At 35.0% G+C, this 19515-nt stretch overlaps 2 protein-coding genes across 11 annotated transcripts in view; one reads left to right on the top strand and one right to left on the bottom strand.

Annotated features, from left to right (window-relative positions):
* The window catches only part of LOC117234012 (retinoic acid receptor RXR-alpha-B), a 61073-nt gene extending 49300 nt beyond the window's left edge, over positions 1-11773 (top strand). For 5 of the 10 annotated variants that reach the window (XM_033494812.1, XM_033494813.1, XM_033494811.1 and 2 more), the window contains exons 4-7: positions 472-633; positions 8825-9131; positions 10231-10556; positions 11057-11330. In XM_033494812.1, coding sequence (XP_033350703.1) covers positions 472-633; positions 8825-9131; positions 10231-10556; positions 11057-11330 — 1069 coding nt within the window. Of the gene's footprint in view, positions 1-471; positions 634-8824; positions 9132-10230; positions 10557-11056; positions 11427-11493 lie in introns of those variants that run through there. The other 5 variants (XM_033494821.1, XM_033494816.1, XM_033494820.1 and 2 more) reach the window with 4 other exon arrangements.
* A 4743-nt stretch (positions 11774-16516) lies between these two features.
* On the bottom strand, positions 16517-18714 carry LOC117234030 (translationally-controlled tumor protein homolog). The gene is made up of 5 exons (XM_033494855.1): positions 18562-18714; positions 17941-18011; positions 17623-17810; positions 17274-17544; positions 16517-16970 (listed from the first exon to the last, which is right to left on the bottom strand). Exons 1-4 carry the CDS (start codon positions 18587-18589, stop codon positions 17313-17315), a joined length of 519 nt encoding a protein of 172 aa, XP_033350746.1. The 5' UTR covers positions 18590-18714; the 3' UTR covers positions 16517-16970; positions 17274-17312.
* Positions 18715-19515: the final 801 nt, after the last annotated feature.

The following is a 19515-nucleotide window of genomic DNA, read 5'->3' on the forward strand; positions in this document are numbered from 1 at the left end:
GAAAAAACGGCATTCTGGCGAAGATATCGTAAATAGAGGGTTTACCATGAACGTAGTCGCGCCCTTATAGAAATCGAGCAACATACCGTTCCTTTTCTTATTTTCTTTCTACCATTTTATTGCCACGTAACACATAGAGCGTCGTTGGGATATTTAAAGCTAAGAACCTTTGCCTATGGAAGCTGTAAAACGAAATCTTCCGAATGTTTTTATAATAATAAAAGTTATCTTAATTTGATAACGATAACTCTGGAACGAATGTTACGAAGTTATTTAGAAACTTGGACACACGGTAATTTGAGAAGTTGTTCCAAATTTTACTAGCGACCTGTTAATAGTAGAAAATACGTTGCAAAATCCACTTCGTATACAGAGATGATTGTTTAAAAAAAAAGTTTCACGGTATTTTGCTCGATCCGGGTCAGTAGTTTCGTAGCTGGAGTTTTTGTTACTCTCTTCTTTGCATGTAAGATCCTTCACCGCTGGTTGTCACAGCAACCTTCTGAGTACGTCGCCGAGTGGACAGAACAAAGCAGCCGCACCCTATCCGCCGAACCACCCTCTTTCCGGAAGCAAGCATCTTTGCTCGATCTGCGGTGACCGTGCCAGTGGCAAGCATTATGGTGTCTATAGGTAAGTCAAACATTAACATTTACAAGTTCACGAACGAACTGAATAAACTAACGGACAATCGTATGCGAAGCAAATTTGCAAACTTTCCGAATTAATTTCCTTGCTAGTACGTTGATCAAGCTATTCAGTTTCTGGACTGTGCGAAATAAAAATGTTCGAAAAAATACCTTTCTTCTCTATTATTTTTACGAATTTGCTATACGAGCTTAGGGATTCTCCTAGGTTTCCTTGTTTTATGAGGCCAATTTGTCAGAGTTTTCAGCAATGAATACAAATCGGTCTCGTTCCGGATATCGGACGATTTTTTCATCAGTCGTGACGGTCACTTCGAGATCGATGAATTCGCTTCGATAACCTTGACTTCTGGATAGTTAGGGGGAGGGGGGTGGCTTCAGAACGTATTAATAAATTTCGTTGATTTACTGTTGTTATTTCTGTACTCAGAGATAGGATCACGATAGTTATTATTTTATCGAATGGATAAATCTATCACACCGTTCTGAGCCAAAAAAACCTTTATTGCACTTACAAAAGCTAGGAATAAAAACAAAAAAGCATCTTAAGCCTGTCGATTAAATCTATCGATTGTAACTAGGATTATCTTCTAGTTACTATTTCGTATAACTAACGCATCTGCATATGGGTGGCGAGCACGAACTCACGTTGTCATTTTCAACAATTACCTATAACGTAGTGGTCACGATAACGTCGTCTTGGATGCAATGATAAATGCTTGTTTTTTTTTAGTTATCGTCACCTTCGACCTTCCACTGCCTTCGTTCTGTATCTCTTCTCGTTTGTTGTCAGACCTACAACCGGCACCGTTTATTGAATTGCACTGAATGTCGTTACAAAGAGATCGTTCTTACTGCGATATCGTTGTAACGACAAGGTGTTTATGCCAATAACGTGGTACAATCAGATGCAGAGAGTTATAACATTTTTCCAACGTTGATTATTGAGAAAATGCAGACTGAGTGGCTATCGACTGAATAAGAAAGGAGAAAAATGAAAAATATTTCTTTCGTTTTAGCTTTGGAATTGAATCGACGAATAGTAACTTACAGACAAAAAAAAAACACTAAAAGAATTAAGAGAGAAGAGATTGAGACACAGGATGGATTTATTCGAAGACTGAAATAGAAAGTAGAATAGTCCATGTCCCATATTAAACTGATCGATACCAGGTGACTTAGGAATAATTCATCTCTTATAGAATTATGTAACACCTGGATACTAAAATATCCCATGAATGGTGACGTATTTTTTAGTAACTCTGTATATAAAATACGATAAATAAGTCGCTCGTAAATCGCTCTTTTTTCACGAAAAACCACTTGCCTCGACACGAAGGACACGAGACCGTGATGGATGGATAATAAACCATCAATTTTTTTTTAATGACAGGTTACATATATTTTTATCGACTCCTATATTATTCTGGAGTCAAAGGAATTCAAATTTATTAACAACTTAATAAATTTCTTTTACCTTAAAATTTTCACGAAGCGACGCGTGATAGAAACAAAATTTCTGAGAATTTACGACGCGAAAAAGATTCGTCATGGCTTTACGAGTTCTAGAAGCTAAAAAGTACGATAAAAAATGATACAGAGGACGTACAATCTTTTTATATCTACTGTAAGAAGAGATGGATGAGGGTTAAATTAATAACATCAATAACGACATCAAGAGACGGATATAAATATCCATTTAGTGAAATATATCATCTTGCACAAACGAGCGTACACTGTGCAATGTACAGGCATCTTTATTCGCGCGCCAGATATAGAAGAAACAATTCGTGAAACACACCTTCGACTAGCTTCTTGAGTAGGTAGGTAGGCCACCTTCTTTCTTGGTTCGCATCCCTACTCATTACGGCGTGCAGAATTCACACGAAATTAGGAAGTCGATAAAAGTTTCAATTGGATAAGTTTGTAGCGCTAGAAACGCGATTAGACGCTTTTGTTTGGGGACACAAACCGAAGATAAGAATATTATCGTGTATGCACAGCAAACATCGGCAATCTGTTGATCGGAGAACAACCTCCATGAAGATTCGTAGTTTAGACGAAGTATTTTGTTATTTATTCTTTTTTTTATTTTTAGTTTTTTTAACCTTGTTGACGTAACTCTTACTGTTTCGACTTCAAGTCGATTATCATTCTGTCGAGGTTTGCAAGAATTAACGTAAATAAGAAAAATATTTTAACGCACAAGAAACTCGTATGTAACGCGTTTCTAACGGATGAATCTGTCAGACGAAGAAGTCGACGATGACTCTTTTCCGTAACGCGACGAAAAATTAAACTTTAACGTCGAGGACTTCTCGTCAACGCGTTTATCGCTTTCGTCTTGAAAAACGATGTTAAAGATAAGTATATTTATAGATGTGCACGCCGTAGAAATTTTGCAATACTCGACGAAAACTCGGGTTAATAAAGTTCTTCGTTTCTTTCTTTTTTCGTTTAATTGGATGGAACGTGTCTGTATGCAAGAAGAAATGATCGAGCGTTGGCTATCGAGTTTCCGAACCATTTCTACCACGTATCGCTTGCTATCTTTTAATTGATTAAGAACCAACCGATGTTCCACGTAATAGACGTCATCGACCGATTAAGCGTCGTGCGTTGCACGTGAGTCGCTCGAAAAACTCGAGATCATCAATGTGTAATAAACGCGCGATAAAACGATCTTGAAAGCTACAAGCTTACTGGTTTTTCGCTTCCTTTATCTTTTCTGTCTTCCTTGTTTTTTTTTTCTTACGTCGTTCGTTTGAAATTAAAATAAAGTAAAAAATTCCAACCTTCAAAGTCTCGATTTCTTCTATGCAAACCGAAACTTCCAACTTTCTGTATTTAAATCTGAAATCCTAATTTTTCTCGCTGCGGTTAAACGTTCGAAATTTCTTTATTTAAACTGAAACTCGCCCATTTAAATTATCGATTCTTTGGGACTCTTCTCGCAATTCCAATCGTTTTCAAGTCATACACAGAGCGTATCACTGTGCTCCACTCCGATCGTCATCCGCCTCCCCACTTTGGGTATTGCGCGTGTGTGATCAGTGACCACGGCCGATGATGATGGTTCATGTTGCATCAGAGTCTGTCAGTCTCGACAACCTTGGACTTGCTCGCGTGGTTAGGACGACTAGCCAGCCGTAGTTCCTACGGGGCAAGGGAGGACGACGAGCCTTGTCTTCTGCTGTTCGTGCAGCCACTTTGCTCCAGTGGCAGCTAATTAAGCAATCACGGCCATTATCAGGGCCCGTGTCAGATATATCGCCGGTCTGTAAGAAACAACAATCCTTTCTTCCTTCGTTTCTTCCTGCTCTTCATGATTAATTGGCTGACTGGTATTTTCTATGCACTTTATGACTTCCTCCCAGCGATGGATTTTTAATTTCTTTATTTAACGTAGTCAAACCGCGCTACAGTTTTTTTTTCTTTTATCTGTTTTCGATTACCTTTTGCCGAGGAATGTTTCTGTCGACGCTTTTCAGACGGAGAATTTTTCAGAAGAGGCAATACAACGGTAATAGCAGATGGAAGAATGAATTGGGCTAGCGATATCGATAGCTGGAAAACAAGGCGCGTTAAAAAGGAAAAAAGATCGAAAAATCGAGAACAATGGATCATGAAGAAATGCTAAAATTGTAACAAAGATAACGAATGTCGTAAAACTAAAGAGAGATTATTTTTAGAGAAGTCTCTCAAGATTAATCAAATCTTATCGATTCTGCCTATTAGCCATGAATTACAACAAGAAACTCGAAAGACGCAATTTCTTTCTTTTTAGTCTCTAGTAATCTCTTTTTTCCCTTGTACGTTAGACTCGCTGCTGCTTTTTACAGCATAAATCCAAGAGTGGTCGCAAAGTAGTTCAATAATTAATAAAGCGATTAGGCTGATAAAACGTGATCGAGACTGTATAATTAAACGAGAAATTATACTCGACGGAATTAATGGAAGACCGAGCTCGTCGAAACGAGTTCTCGACACTTTGACCATCGAGCTTGTATACGGACAGAACCATCTCTCCCGTGTCATTAGTACAAGTATAGCAAAGTTTAATTTCATTTCCTCGAGCTATTTAGTTTTGAAACTTAAAAATTATCTAAATAGATCTAAATAAACCGTGTAATGTTTTGACAAAGTGAACGGAACCTCGTAGAAAAACCTGAATCCTTCTTAATCGATGTCTATTACGTACGATAGCTGTCGAAGCTTTCTTTATTTTCACAACACGATTTAAGTAGGTCTTCAAGGAGATTACGCGAGATTACGAGTTACTTTACTCGTAGAGAAACATTAAACGGTAGTAGATCAAAGAAAATCGATGTTATTGATAGGCAAATGCCGGAGGCCTTTGCGCGTTTCCTATGGCGGAACTTTGGTCCATGGGTCGAGCTTCTCCACGCGTGTCCCGCGTCAGACTTATTTGTCTTTCGTGTAAACTCGACGAGATCAAACGACTTTCACGGTGGTCCAGAAATTTTCTCGCGTGTCTTTCACACATTTCACTTTCTATGTACCTACAGCGTTTGCGATTAGAAAGAAGTGTAAATAAGATCAAAATGTAGAATATGAATATTAATTTCCCATTACTTTTCAGAAGTATGTATCGTTTGCAATTGTTCCAAAATCTTTCTGAGTTTTCTTAAACAGTTCGACGTATTTTATCAGCCATTGAAACTTATCGCTCGTCCAAATTCATCGCTAACGAATAAGCGTTGTTTCATCCTCGCGACGGTGCAAACGGATGGAAGCAGAAAATTGTTCCATTCGTCGCTGCCGCGTTGCTTTTAGCGGATTTCATAGCCGAAAACACGAATAAATCCTCGATAAGTCGCGTATTGTCGTGCTATTCCTAGCGAAGGTCGCGAGAGACAGAGTTTTGACATTCGTCGAGATCCACAGGATTACTATTCCGTATTGTTCTTCTTTCGCGTTCGTCGAATTTACGAACCGAGCAAAGCAGAAGCGTTCGATAAGAACCGCATGATCCGAACGAACGAAACATTTTATGATCGAATATTTGCTTCTATTTTACTTCTTTCTTTCCATTTTATTGTTATTCCAAATCTCTTCTCTTTTCGTTTACCGACGTTAGGATTTAAATTGGTTTCACACTTGACCAATATCACGACAGTGTGATGTCTGGTTCCAATGTTACTGAAACTTCAAAATGTTTTCTGCAACAAATACAACGCGCACGTACAATTTTTCTACAGTACAGAGTGGCTAGAAAAAAAGTATGCGCGAATATATTAAATTTCATATCGTATACTTTCACATACAAATACGAAAATGTAGTATGTGCTGTGAAGACGAAACGTGTACAGACGCTAATTAAAAAAGACTTTAATTCATTTCGGTTGTCGCATCTAATATGTCTGTCTTCCTCGAAGCTAACGAGGATGATAAATTTTGACGAAACTCGTGGAACGTATTCTCGAGGACCGTTTAAATTTTTAGTATCGCAAACAACCTTTCCACTTTCCGTTGTCGTTAAGATCTCGACGATGGCCAACCATTGGCGAGACTCGTTTTTAAAATTGGAACCTCTCCAGTAACAGTGGCGACATTCCGCGAGTAAGAATTTATTTTTGCTCCAGCCGGTCACAAAACATCGCGCGTATTTTCGACACGGTTTAGCGTGCCTTTCTCTTGTTTTCACTTTTAATAGCGACGACAAGTGGATGCACCTCTTTCCTTCGTGTCTTTGCATCGTTAAGTTCGTTTGAAATCTCGTGCTGATTAGAGCTACCATTACGCAAGATTTTTAAATTACGAATTTCTTTGTCAAAAAATGAAACACCGAATTTCAAAAAGATATTTATTTTTCTCTAACTTTTTCTATAAGATAGAAAAAGCTAAATTAATCGTAAGAAGATTTCTATCGGCTAAAATATCGGACGTGTGTTTCGAACGTGGCACGATTCGAACAAGATTTTTAAATAAAAAAGTATTTATTAAATACACGATATTGGCAAAGAAAAAAATAAAGGAAGAAATAGGAACGGTGGTGATTTTTCGAATTATCCATTCCTAGCCCTCGAAATTCTTCTCTGACAGTTTCGATGTTCTTCTAACTAAAGTTTCTTAAAATTCAAATTCGTTGACCAAATTCCTAGATCTTAGGACTCTTAGTTACCTTTGTAAGCAAATTACTGTCGCGAACGTTCCATCGATTACATCAAACGCGTTCCAGAGGTACAAAATTAACTAGGAAACGACATAAATTGCGTTTTCCCTCGTTGCATCTTCCCAAGTGCCCTGTTAGAAAATACTTTCGAATAAATTTCGACACGATCAAGAGGAATTCGCGGTTTCGGTGTGTGAATCACTGCAAAACCCAGACAACACCGACTCGTGCGTCGTAAAAAGAGTTGGAATTCGTCTTGGCGCGTCTTATCCGGCTCCTTCGCTCTGCTCCGTTCGACTAATCCAAGGATTCTTTGAATAAAGTATCCCGGGTTTACGATTTCTTTCGCGTAATCCGCTGTCCCGGAGAGAACATCGTCGCCACCAGACAATCGAAAGTTGCAACCTGCACGAATAAGTCACCTCGACGAAAGTAATGTTACCGGGTGTTTGGACTTTGAGGATTTACAGCGTGATCATTATGATCCAATAATTTTCCACGGTATTTTAACGAAACGATACGTCTCTTGGGAGAAAGTAAATCGATTGTCGCAGTTCGTATAACAAAGGAAATTTAAAAAAGACACGCGAATCTTTATACTATACATTTTACGTAATAACACATTGGGAAGACGAATAAGATGCGTTATTCGAAATTTATTAAAGAACACAACGAGTAAATATACGTATTAGGTTGTCCGAAGAATGTCTTTCTTTCGCGAACGTGTCTTTTACAACAATGCAGCTTCGTACAAACGTGAAAGCATGTCTGTGAAACGTCGCGGTGTTTGTCTCGACAGAACGAAATGGATCGTACGTAATTCGACAAAATAATATAAAACAAATGTTGAGAATTGTGGATCTTTGAAGCCGAAATAATGTTACAGGAGCGCTAAATTTACACCGGGGATTCATATTAAAATGATAATATATTTATTTCATGGACGATTCCTTATATATTCATCGATACACACTTGTACGCGTCTCAGCACTTTCTTCCATATCCGACACTTAACCGACTAGTTTACATTCATCTGTTTTTGAGACACCGCGCACACACACACCTCCACACACCGACACTCACATACAAGCATCTCTACCACGCATTTAACTCAGTCCAGCACAGAAAATTATACATATCTCGACAACAAAAAACGTTGCGCGTCCATTATTTCTTCATAAAACGAAAGAAACTTTTCGGACAACCTAATAAAGTTCTTTCTTTCTTTCTTTTCTTTCGTTCGCAGCTGCGAGGGTTGCAAGGCGTTCTCCCGTATCTCCTAGGAACCGAATCAGAATGAAATAAAACAAAACGTACGCGTATCCTTTTCAGCAGACAGAAATCGTAAAGCGAAATCACAATTTTTACGAACATAATCGATTACGATACGGCAAGATACGCTCGAACCACGTACGTTGCAGCATCTGTTCGTTGTAACGTACATCGACACGTACGTATTTAGAAGCGACACGTCCCAAGCCCACGGTTAATAGCAAAGTTATCACCGCTACGACCATTCAAACGCTGGAAATGTGTAATACAAGCTAGAAAATAAAGGGCAAAAACAATATGAAATTCTCTTATTCAGTGGCGATCATAAAACGACGAGGCAATCGTGTTTGCCAGTTTTCTTCAGCCTTCGTTATCTATGCATAAACAAATCTCGCCCCTTGACTATGACATCCGGTACTCGTTCATCTTGGATCACGTTAGTTTATAGCGCTGTTCGCCAGTTCTTACGCTGCTTAGCTATCTTCTACGTTCTACGCGGTAGATATCGCTAAACGAGAGTGGAAGCAAGCGAGCTTGAAACAGGTTCGCATCGTCCATTAGCGTTTACTATTTACCGTCGTAACGAAAGCGAGCTAGAAAAATCGGCAGAGCGTCCGATATTTCTTGCTGTTCGTCGCAACATCCTTGTACGTTGTTATAACGGATTAATGTTAGTTAGAAAAATCGTTCGTTATAGCACTCGTCCGTTTTAAAATCGTTCGTGGCGGTACATCTTGCCGTAGTAACCTTTCCGTTCTTTCGCTCGTAGCTGCGAGGGTTGCAAGGGCTTTTTCAAGAGGACCGTACGCAAGGACCTGTCGTACGCGTGTCGCGAGGAAAAATCCTGCATCATCGACAAACGACAGAGAAATCGATGTCAGTATTGTAGATACCAGAAATGCCTGGCGATGGGCATGAAGAGAGAAGCAGTACAGGAAGAGCGTCAACGTACCAAGGAAAGGGATCAGAGCGAGGTGGAGAGCACCAGTAGCCTGCACTCGGACATGCCGATCGAGCGTATTCTGGAAGCCGAGAAACGAGTCGAGTGCAAAATGGAACAGCAAGGAAATTACGAGGTAAATATTAACGAGAAACGACGGAGAGAAAAAGCGAAAATAGTAAGAGTAGAATTGGAACAGTTCACCACGTCGATTGTCCGGTTGAGAAATTTTATTTTTCGTTTGAACACGCTCCACTTTCGGTATACACGACTCGTCCTATTTTTCTATCTTTTTTCTTTCTTTCTCTTTTTTTTTTCTAATTAAGAAGTTCTCGACTAGTAGTTAGATAAAAACCGTGGTTGCGTTTCATTCAGCGATTTATCGAACATGAACGTGACGGAGAAGCTGGTAAGATTGGAACGTCAGTTTTATGCAATGTACAGCTCTCCCGGGACGAAATCAATTTGTTCGTCATTGGACCCTGGACTGGTGATTGAATTAATCTCGTTCGAGGTGTCCTTTATTGGCGATCCGATATGATCGTTTCGTCGTGTAATGCGAATTAAAAAATTGATCGAGTCGTGTATGCATCGATGAATAAGCTGGTCGAAATAATCGAGGGCATATAATAACGGTACAGAAGTATTTATCTCGTTAAAATGAATCGATGTAACTTCAAAGTCTTCTTTCTTTCTCAACTTTACCAGTATCTTTTTACAGACTTGTTCCGACTCATTTTAATTTTAATTAGTACGATTCCATCAATTCGTTACCGTCATTTGTACCGATAGAAGATAAAACAACAATTTAATTCCTTGCAAATCGAACAGACGACTATCGTCAATGCTGGTCAGTAGCAACTTTGATTTCTATCGATAATCTGCTTTTTGCAAATGCTTTTTTTGGGGCTTTTGCTTCTGGCGAAATACGTATTCCTTAGAGAGAGAGAGAGAAAAAAAAAAGAAAAAGAGATACGAATCGTGGATTTCGAGCGTTTTCGAGACATCGTGAAATTTCGGATTTGGATCAACTTGTTAATTGACTGTGGAAACTCAAATAATAAAGATCAGAATATTTGACTTTGCAACCGGAACGCGAACCGGAAACTGTCGCCAGTTTTTCTCCGGCCACCGTATGAACAACGACGTTGTGAACTGATTTTCGTGGAATGGTTGCGCGTAGCTGTTCCACGAAACGCTCCTCCGATTAATTCGGCATCTCTTGCAATGCACAGAATGCAGTGTCGCACATTTGCAACGCCACGAACAAACAGCTGTTCCAGCTGGTAGCATGGGCGAAACACATCCCGCATTTTACGTCGTTGCCGCTGGAGGATCAGGTACTTCTGCTCAGGGCCGGCTGGAACGAGTTGCTGATAGCATCCTTTTCCCACCGTTCGATCGACGTGAAGGACGGTATCGTGCTGGCGACAGGGATCACGGTGCACCGAAACTCCGCGCAGCAGGCTGGCGTGGGCACGATATTCGACCGGGTACTTTCCGAGCTTGTATCGAAAATGCGCGAAATGAAGATGGACAGGACGGAGCTTGGTTGCCTGAGGTTGGTAATCGTTACTTTCATATTACAATTATTAATTATCGATTACAATAAATTATAGTGGAACTCCGTTTACCTGAACATCGATCGGGGACCAACGATTTATATAATAGCTGTTCCTCTGATATTCTCTGATTTTGTTCGGTCTATTACTTGTCATTCGCATAATTAAGAGCTCACGTTAGGCCACAGATTTGATTACCAGTTAACCACAAGTAAATGGAGTTCTATTGTATATTCGAAAGATGCTTGTTTTACAGTAGGAATGTGAGATAGGATAGAAATAGAAAACACTAAGAAGAGATACTATTCAAGTTCCTCGATTAATCGTTGGTATTGAGTTAATATTTTTCTGGATCGTGTCTTTCAATTTATATTAAGCGTATCTATAAAGGATCGAAGGAATTGAAAAGTATCGTTTGTATTACGCGTACGATTAAACTTGCTTCTCTATTATATGCTTCGAGTTTACGTTCATTTATCGAGAAATTAATCACAAACAGATCTATAATACTCTTCAACCCCGAAGTCCGAGGACTAAAATCCATCCAGGAAGTGACCCTGCTCCGCGAGAAGATCTACGCAGCGCTGGAAGGCTATTGTCGCGTAGCCTGGCCCGACGATGCTGGAAGATTCGCGAAATTACTGTTACGTCTGCCGGCCATCCGATCCATCGGATTAAAGTGTCTGGAGTACCTGTTCTTCTTCAAAATGATCGGCGACGTGCCGATCGACGATTTCCTCGTGGAGATGCTAGAGTCACGGTCGGACCCTTAGGAGCAAAAGGTGTGCCGCGTCTTGGGGCACACCGATTTATAAAGGAAAAAAATAACGGAACATAAAAAAGAACACATATATATAATATATATGTATGTATACATGGATATATATACATAGATATATATCAACAAGAAAAGAAAAACAAAGAACAGCACTCAAGATATATATATATATATATATGCGTGTGTAAGAAAAGAAATTCCCGTTGGTAACTCTAACACGCCTCTCACGGTGGTTAAAAAACGAAAAAAGAAAAAAAAAACAAAAAGAAAAATTGATACTCTCACAGAAGTCGAGTAAGGTGGAATTTACTTACGTTTCTTCTTCTTCACCATTTTATTTATATCTGTTCGATAGCGCATTATATTTGATGTAAAGACGATCCTTTTCTTCGATTCGTATCGAGAGCATGCCGGAAGTCGAGCAACGGATAATACACTCGCGGAGAACAAAGAGCCCCAGCGCTTTTTTAAACGATCGATTCGATGAAATTTCCAAGCTCTCGAAGTCGCTTATGTATACCTTGGAACGATCTCTCTTTGCATTCTTTAGTCTATGACACACGTCGAGTATGTGTGTCATGCCATCGTATGTCCGAGCAAAGTTCTCACGCGTGACGATTTCCTACCGGATATTGCCGATCCTTGATTTAGTCTGGGCTTCGATTGCGCTCACGTCGAACTGTTTACTCTCTGCAACCACGTGGAAGTTCCTAAGACGCTGTTTTCTCATGTTTCTTCTTACCTTTTTGTTACATCCTCTGTTACAACCTGTGTTATCTCTTGTCATCGTTGACGTGTCAGTTTCAATCTGCTTCGCCAGTCTTTCAGAATACATATATAGTTGTACAGACGACACGATTCTCCAACGATCTCCGCCATTTTTCTATGGATTGCGGTCCTCGACGTGGGTGCAATCCGTAATAAGCGTAAGCTTATCGGGTATTTTTACATTCCAACGCTGCCTCGATTCGGATCGTCATTTGAAAGAGCCACGATCGCATCTAGATATATTATTATTATTATTATTATTATTATTGTCATTATTATTATTATTATTATTATTGTCATTATTATTATTATTATTATTATTATTATTATTGTCATTATTATTATTATTATTATTATTATTATATTATTATCATTATTATTATTATACATACTTGCATAAAACGGAAACGTTCTATACGCGTGTGCACTATAATACGATAATTTATTGTTTTGTATTTTAGAGTATGGAAGAAAGAAAATAAAACTTACTAATTCATTATTAATTATATATGATTATATATATTATAATATTTCTTTTTATATATATATATATATATGTATATATATATATATATATATTATATGTATATATATGCAGCTTATGTCTGTAACAAGAAATATTGAAATTGTAACATATGCTGTTACAAAACCGGTGAATAAATAGTACGCTCGATATATCAAGAATCATTGATTCATACATACTGTTGAAAGATAAACTGAAATGCGAAAGAGGATTTCTTATTAAGGACGATTTTTACTTTTGGTATACAGCGAATTCCATGGAATTTTTCATATAACTCGTTTATTAATATTTTTTCGACTTCATTCGACAGCGTTCGTTTCGTTCGATAACAATTTCTCATTATGTGATTACATAATAGCGAACAGTATAAGTAATTCGATAGCATATTGATAATGTACTAAAATTTACTAATTAGCGAAAATTTTCGGTTTTTTCCTTTGAATTCACTGCATTATGAGATGTAAAATCTTAAAAAAGGAAAAAGTAAAAAACATTCAAAAGATGCGATGCTTTCAATGTATAGTTTATCATTTAAACCTAGATATATAAGAATTAATTGATCAGTGACAGGACTATGATAGGAACCTTATCGTCGTTGTTAGTAATTCACAAAACACTTTTTATGATTTGAGCTGAAGGATGTAAGAAAATAACAGGATTTTTAACGAAAAGATCCATATTTTAGTTTTACAGATTTTAAATTTTACTAATTTTCTACTTTTAAATAGATAAAAAAATGATATGAATTGTGATCGATCTGAATTGGTGGCAATAAAGAATCCAAATTTTTATATATTTTATTCTTCTATCGGTAAGTTAAGAAAGAACTTTTAAAAATATAAATATATATTTTATAATATATATTGAAAGAATCTTGGTGCATTATTCAAAAAATGTATAAATAAACATTTATTTATATTTTTCTTTTGTAAGATATTTCGTAAGATTTATTCTTTCTAGATTGTAATTCGATTTTAAGATTTTAGAAGAGTGAAAAAGATTTATCTTCTTAGTGTCCTTCAGTTTTAGTCATCTACATAAATTACTATAGTACTCTAGAAATCGTAAGGAATGATCACACTTACTTCGATAATATAAATTATGATAATATTAAAAAATTATTAAACATATTTCTATTTTTGCGTGAATGCTTACGATTGTTAGTTGTTGGTTATTGTTATCTATTTGATGAGAGTTTTTAATGTTATGCATACCATGAGAAAAAAGAAACACATTATTAAATTCCCGATTTTTTTTTTAATATCACTGGAGTTGCTATTCATTTCAAACGCCTGTTATATCTAATTGTTTCTTTTTCTTTTTCTATAGTTCTCTCGTGCGACACACAAACACAGGATAAACTTTTTTCATAGTTACTCGATCCAATTTCTACGATTTCAAATAATTTCCAAGAATAAATTCAAACCAAATCACTTATATTTATATGTTTCGTATAAGATAGTAAGAAAATCGTATTACAACCTCTGTAATGTCAATTTTCTTGGTGTTTTATAATCCAGGATGTAATCTTCTGTTTCTTTACATCCATACTGGAAATATACATCTCGACCAAAATTACCTCTGAATGAAACGCGTTTTGCGATCACCTCATCTAATTCCTCGATACGTGTAATAATAGTAATAATAAATAGTAATAATAAAAGAAGATAAGCAAGTGAAAGACCATTAGGATTGGCGGGCGTGAATGAAGCTACCTGTGAATGAAGTTTCATATAAATATATAAATGTTAAAATGATGATATCTATACATACGTATAATAATATATGAACATATAAACAGAACTCTTTCACAAATAATAATTGAGAACCTCAGTAGCGGTCAGTAGAATAACAAAGATAATGGCAGAATTTTTAATGTCCTACGATTAGATGTATTAAAGGTAAGAGATTCAACATGGTGAATCTTGGAATGTATTGGAGCAAAAAATCTATCAAATAATAGCATGCTTCTCTAATGAAGTGCTATACACAAATCGTGTACATGATTGTAATCAATGTAAACTCGATGCTTTTGCCATACTTCTTTGAACTATTATAGAAATCGTACGATGCTCAAATTGTATGTAGTGATGTTTTACTTAGTAACAGTGTCCTAGAACGAATGAATGCGGTGCGTTGCAAACCTTCTGTACCATTATGAATATTAAAATAATTGGAGAATAAATCCTTACGTTAAATTAAGTATGTATATTTTTCGTCGTCATTTGGTACTTAGGAATACTTTCTATGTACCTAATTGTTTAGATGGTTAACGATATACGTCCATGCTCTGTATTTTATATTTTTATATTTTTCTTATACTAAAATGAAGATGAATGTTATTATTAAAAATTAGAATTTTAGAATATCAAATCATGGTATATTATGGTAGTATCAAAGAGGTTCCACACGCACCCATTCTGCATAGACCAGTACAAATAAGTTTAATACTAATAGTAATAACGAATAAAATAATTGTTCGACCTTACTGAATCGTAAGGTACATCCCACTTAAAAAAGTAGCAGGTGTCCTACTAAATACTGTACCTTTGACGAACTAAACTAAAAAGCCAGAGTACTAAAAACAAATCCTTCTGTGTGTATAAATGTCAGAAACTTTCATGTATCAATATGAATGCTATACATTAATAACAAATTAACTTACACAACTGCCATTGTGATTAACTATTTTTTGGAACATTAGCATGGTCCGATATTCCATGTTTCATCTTTCTTCCTTCGAATTGAAACAATGAGAAAAAAAGGAACGATTCTTATGAAATTGTTGTACCATTTTATTAAGTAGATTTTTATAATTTGATTGTACATCATTGAATTATGCGCAAGACTTGTAATGTTAAGAAGGTTAATGAACAAAACATTTATCATTTATGTTCGAAAATATAATAATCATAAATGTATGGAATAGCTCTCTAACATAATATTCCACTTGAGAAATCATTATTGTATTAACAGCTTAAAGGTACTTGTGAATAACAATTTTTATTTCTACATGGCTAACACAATTTATTATAACGAGATCAGGTATGTTAAATTGTATCGCATCATTTTCAATACATTGTTTGAAATTGAGATACTAATTCATCTTAGTGCTTAGTAACTAATGACACTATGGTTGTGCTCGATAATTAAAGCAATGTCTATATGTGCATATTTATGAACGACGAATGCGTACATACATAAATATATAATTGTATGTACGTATATTTTTTGGAGTTCAATTTTACTATCTTTAAGCTGTAAATGTCAGTTTTCGACTTATTCTGAAGCGATAATTAATTCGTATATACTTATTGAACGTTCATTTACTAAACGTACGTGTATGTATATGTATACATTTACGGCTGTGTACATACGTACATACATATGAATTATTATTACATTATTAAAATACGCTTTTCTATGTGTTAACATAACACTTTTTCAGGTAATGGCACATGAAAACGTATTTGGAATGTGAAGAGTTCTATATTGGATCGGTAACTGTTTTATAATGAACGAGAGTAATATATTCATAAAAGAATATGCGTAATAAATATGATGACGATAACGATGGGTACACAAATTATATAAATATAGAAAACAAAGAGTGTAAGAGAGAATGCGATAGTGAGAGCGAGGTTGTTAATGGAAGAAACGCGAAGAAGTCATATTATGAATATACTTGTAAAACAGTATGGCTAATAACAGTCCTTGAGTAAAAAAATATAATGTATGGTCTTGCGCCAAGAGATAAATCGTCTATTCTGACTTGTCTAAATATAATATTTTTATGAAGCAAATTAATAATTGTTTGTTTTACTATGTACCTGTATTATTACGGAAAGTTAATTTAAACAATTAGATAATCAAAATAAGAACACGGCTCGTAAGCAGTACTTATGAAAACACCTTTTTATTTGATGGACATTATACAGAGTATGTTTCAGATTTAATTGTTATCCAAGGACATTTCTTTTTGTGTTAACAATAATTAGACGTATGTTTTGATATTTTCATTGCTGCAAACTTCTTTCCCCATCTTCCATTTTTGAATCATAAATTAAATTCTCTAATAAGTGACCAATAAAAAAGGTAGAAAATATTACAAGTCTACAGGGAAATCAGACTCAGATAATACAATCGAAAGCATGTCTTGTATATCTTCCCTCCAGTAAAGTGATATGTACAATTATTAACTCCTGTGAGACTTCGAGTCATTGATTGTTGTTGAAACGAATAAGTTAACTGCATTATAAAATGAGATTGGAAGTAAAATCGTGTTTTCCTTTTAACTAAATTTCACAAGCTTTTCAGCATGTGTACAGTCTTCTTTGAGTTTATCTGGAAAAATGTAGGAAAATTAATTTTACTTTTGCTATGTATTTAATGCGTTTAGTAACGAAACTTTGTTTTTTAGTGTATGGCTATAATAGACGCTACGTCGAGGAAACGCACCACAGCGGGAATCTGATCACCATCTTTCTTTTACATGTTTGTGCAATGCCAAATACAAATAACTTAAGTATAGGCATGAATTAACATGTTTATATATTTAAGTCTATTTTTGAATATTATTAACACAGTTACACGTACATTAAGTGATTACGATATTAACGAAATACAAGTAGTAAATGTAAAACTCACAATATTTTTTCCCACAATTTCTTCAATACCTAAAATTGTTTAGAACTTTTGTTCCTCAAGACCATGCTTGAATAACATGAGTACAGGCACAGATTCACCATCGATCTCGCGATATTCCATTAATGCTACAATACCATCAATATCCATAGATTCGCCAGTGAAAAATTGTAGGTCTTTGAAACGACTTAATATGTCTTTCATTACTTTATTTGTGTTTGTTTTGAAAACTTCCACTTGATCAGGAGCTTCCTCTTCCAATTTTGCTACCAATCTAATGAAAATTGCGTTATTAATATTGCTTTAATATTACTAAAGTAATAGTTTACACTACTATAGCAAAAATAATTACTTCTTCATATAATCCTTCAAGTACAAGGTATAGGATTTTTTGTCTGTAAATGCAAAAGTTTCTTGCAGCCGATGATTCATAACTACATCTACACCGGATTCCACCGTTTCTTCCGTTCCTTCATCAGCTTCTTCAGCAGATGGGTTGAATCCAGCAATATCAATGTCACCTGATTTACGAGTGACTACCTAGTTATAAAAAATTTAAGTAAAGATATTAATACAACGAATACAATATAAATAAGTATTCAGACAACTATATAAGTTTAATACACGTTATCCAAATACAATTTAAAAATAAGAGTAAAAAGATAGGTACCTTGCCATATACTTCATATACAACATTATCAATCAACTTTATTTTGTAGGTGTCAGAAAACATTTCATCGCCTGAAATATAAATTTTAAAATAAAAATATGACCTTTAATATAGTAAAATTAATTAATTATATAAAACTTATATTATTTCGTAAAATTTAACTTTATAAATTTTGTATAAAGTAATTATCAAACCTTCAAAATAATCATTTTATTGCAGCAGAGTTAGTTTAAAAAAAGAGTTAATTTAAAATAATAATCTCTACTCTTCCTTAAAATATGTAATTAGTGTCAAATGTATCATTTTCCTAATGAAATGAGTCATTTCGAACATATGGAGAGGTTATAAATTAGAATATTAAATATTCAAGCAGTATGATGTTTCTATAATATGAGAAACCATTAAAAACATGTTTAACTATATATTTTCACATTTACACAATTAAAACCGTAGTCAGGAAACATTTTATAGTTATTACTCTTAAAATTTTGGTCCTCGTGATAGAAACGTCACTGCTAGTCCGTTTGCAATCAAGCGTAATATTCTATTTCTTAGTATATGAAAAAATTTGAAAAAATATTCATTACACGTGTTATTTATTGATATTCTAAATTTACGTACCAGTAAAAATATCCTTGTAAATCTTCATGTTGGAAGATGGAGAAAGATTTAATTACAGCTAAACTAAACAAGACTCACTCTCCCCGAAAGAACGAACCGGAAGGGAGCGCAGTACTGAAAGATTGCAGCCAACTTCATTGCATTCTTTTATCTTTTACCTGTTTGCCAACATAAAGATCTAAAATCATTATATATTTCCGGAACAAGGCATATCCGGTTATTTTATATATGCAAAAGAAGTAGTTTGTCAATTATACAGATTATATTTTTATTTTATTGTAATTAAAAGTAGACGCATTAAAAATCATTTTAATTATCATTTTAATCTTTCGAAAATAAATCTTTGATTTATATTTTTTATGCTTTCAGTTTTTAAAATATACTATTAATGTAATTTAATAACAATTTATAATTAATAACTAAATATTAGTTAATTTATACGTTATTTGTTTAGTATATATAAATAAAATGCATGAATATCAGTTATAAACTAAATTAAAAGAAATTGTAAGGATTCAAAAAATCGCAAGGAACATTAATTTTCAAGTAAGGCTTCATTAGAAATTGTAAGTGTTTTGCATAATTTTGTTTCGTTTTGCTTTGCTACCTCTGTTAATAGTGTGAAGAAATATTTAGGCACATTTTAATGCTAATATAAAAATACAATAATGTATGTTACATTGTTCGGACAGAATCAGAGACACTCTACTTATCTCTGTCTATCTCGTAGAACGGGATCTTTTCTTGTCCTGTATCTTGATTTTTTCAACTCAAAGGATAGATGGTTTTCCCTAGCGAGTGTTCAGGCCTGTTTATATGACCGCGGCTAACATCGCGCTAAAATTTTTCCGATAAAATTTTTATTTTTGGTTCCAGTTTATAAATTATTGGATATTTTAGAAAAATTATTTTTACATTTATTTTTAATTTGTACTTTATTTCAAAAAATGATAT

The sequence above is a fragment of the Bombus vosnesenskii genome, unplaced genomic scaffold (genome assembly GCF_011952255.1).
Source record: "Bombus vosnesenskii isolate JDL3184/JDL3185 unplaced genomic scaffold, Bvos_JDL3184-5_v1.1 scf7180000013302, whole genome shotgun sequence".
Classification (NCBI taxonomy): Eukaryota; Metazoa; Arthropoda; class Insecta; order Hymenoptera; family Apidae; genus Bombus; species Bombus vosnesenskii.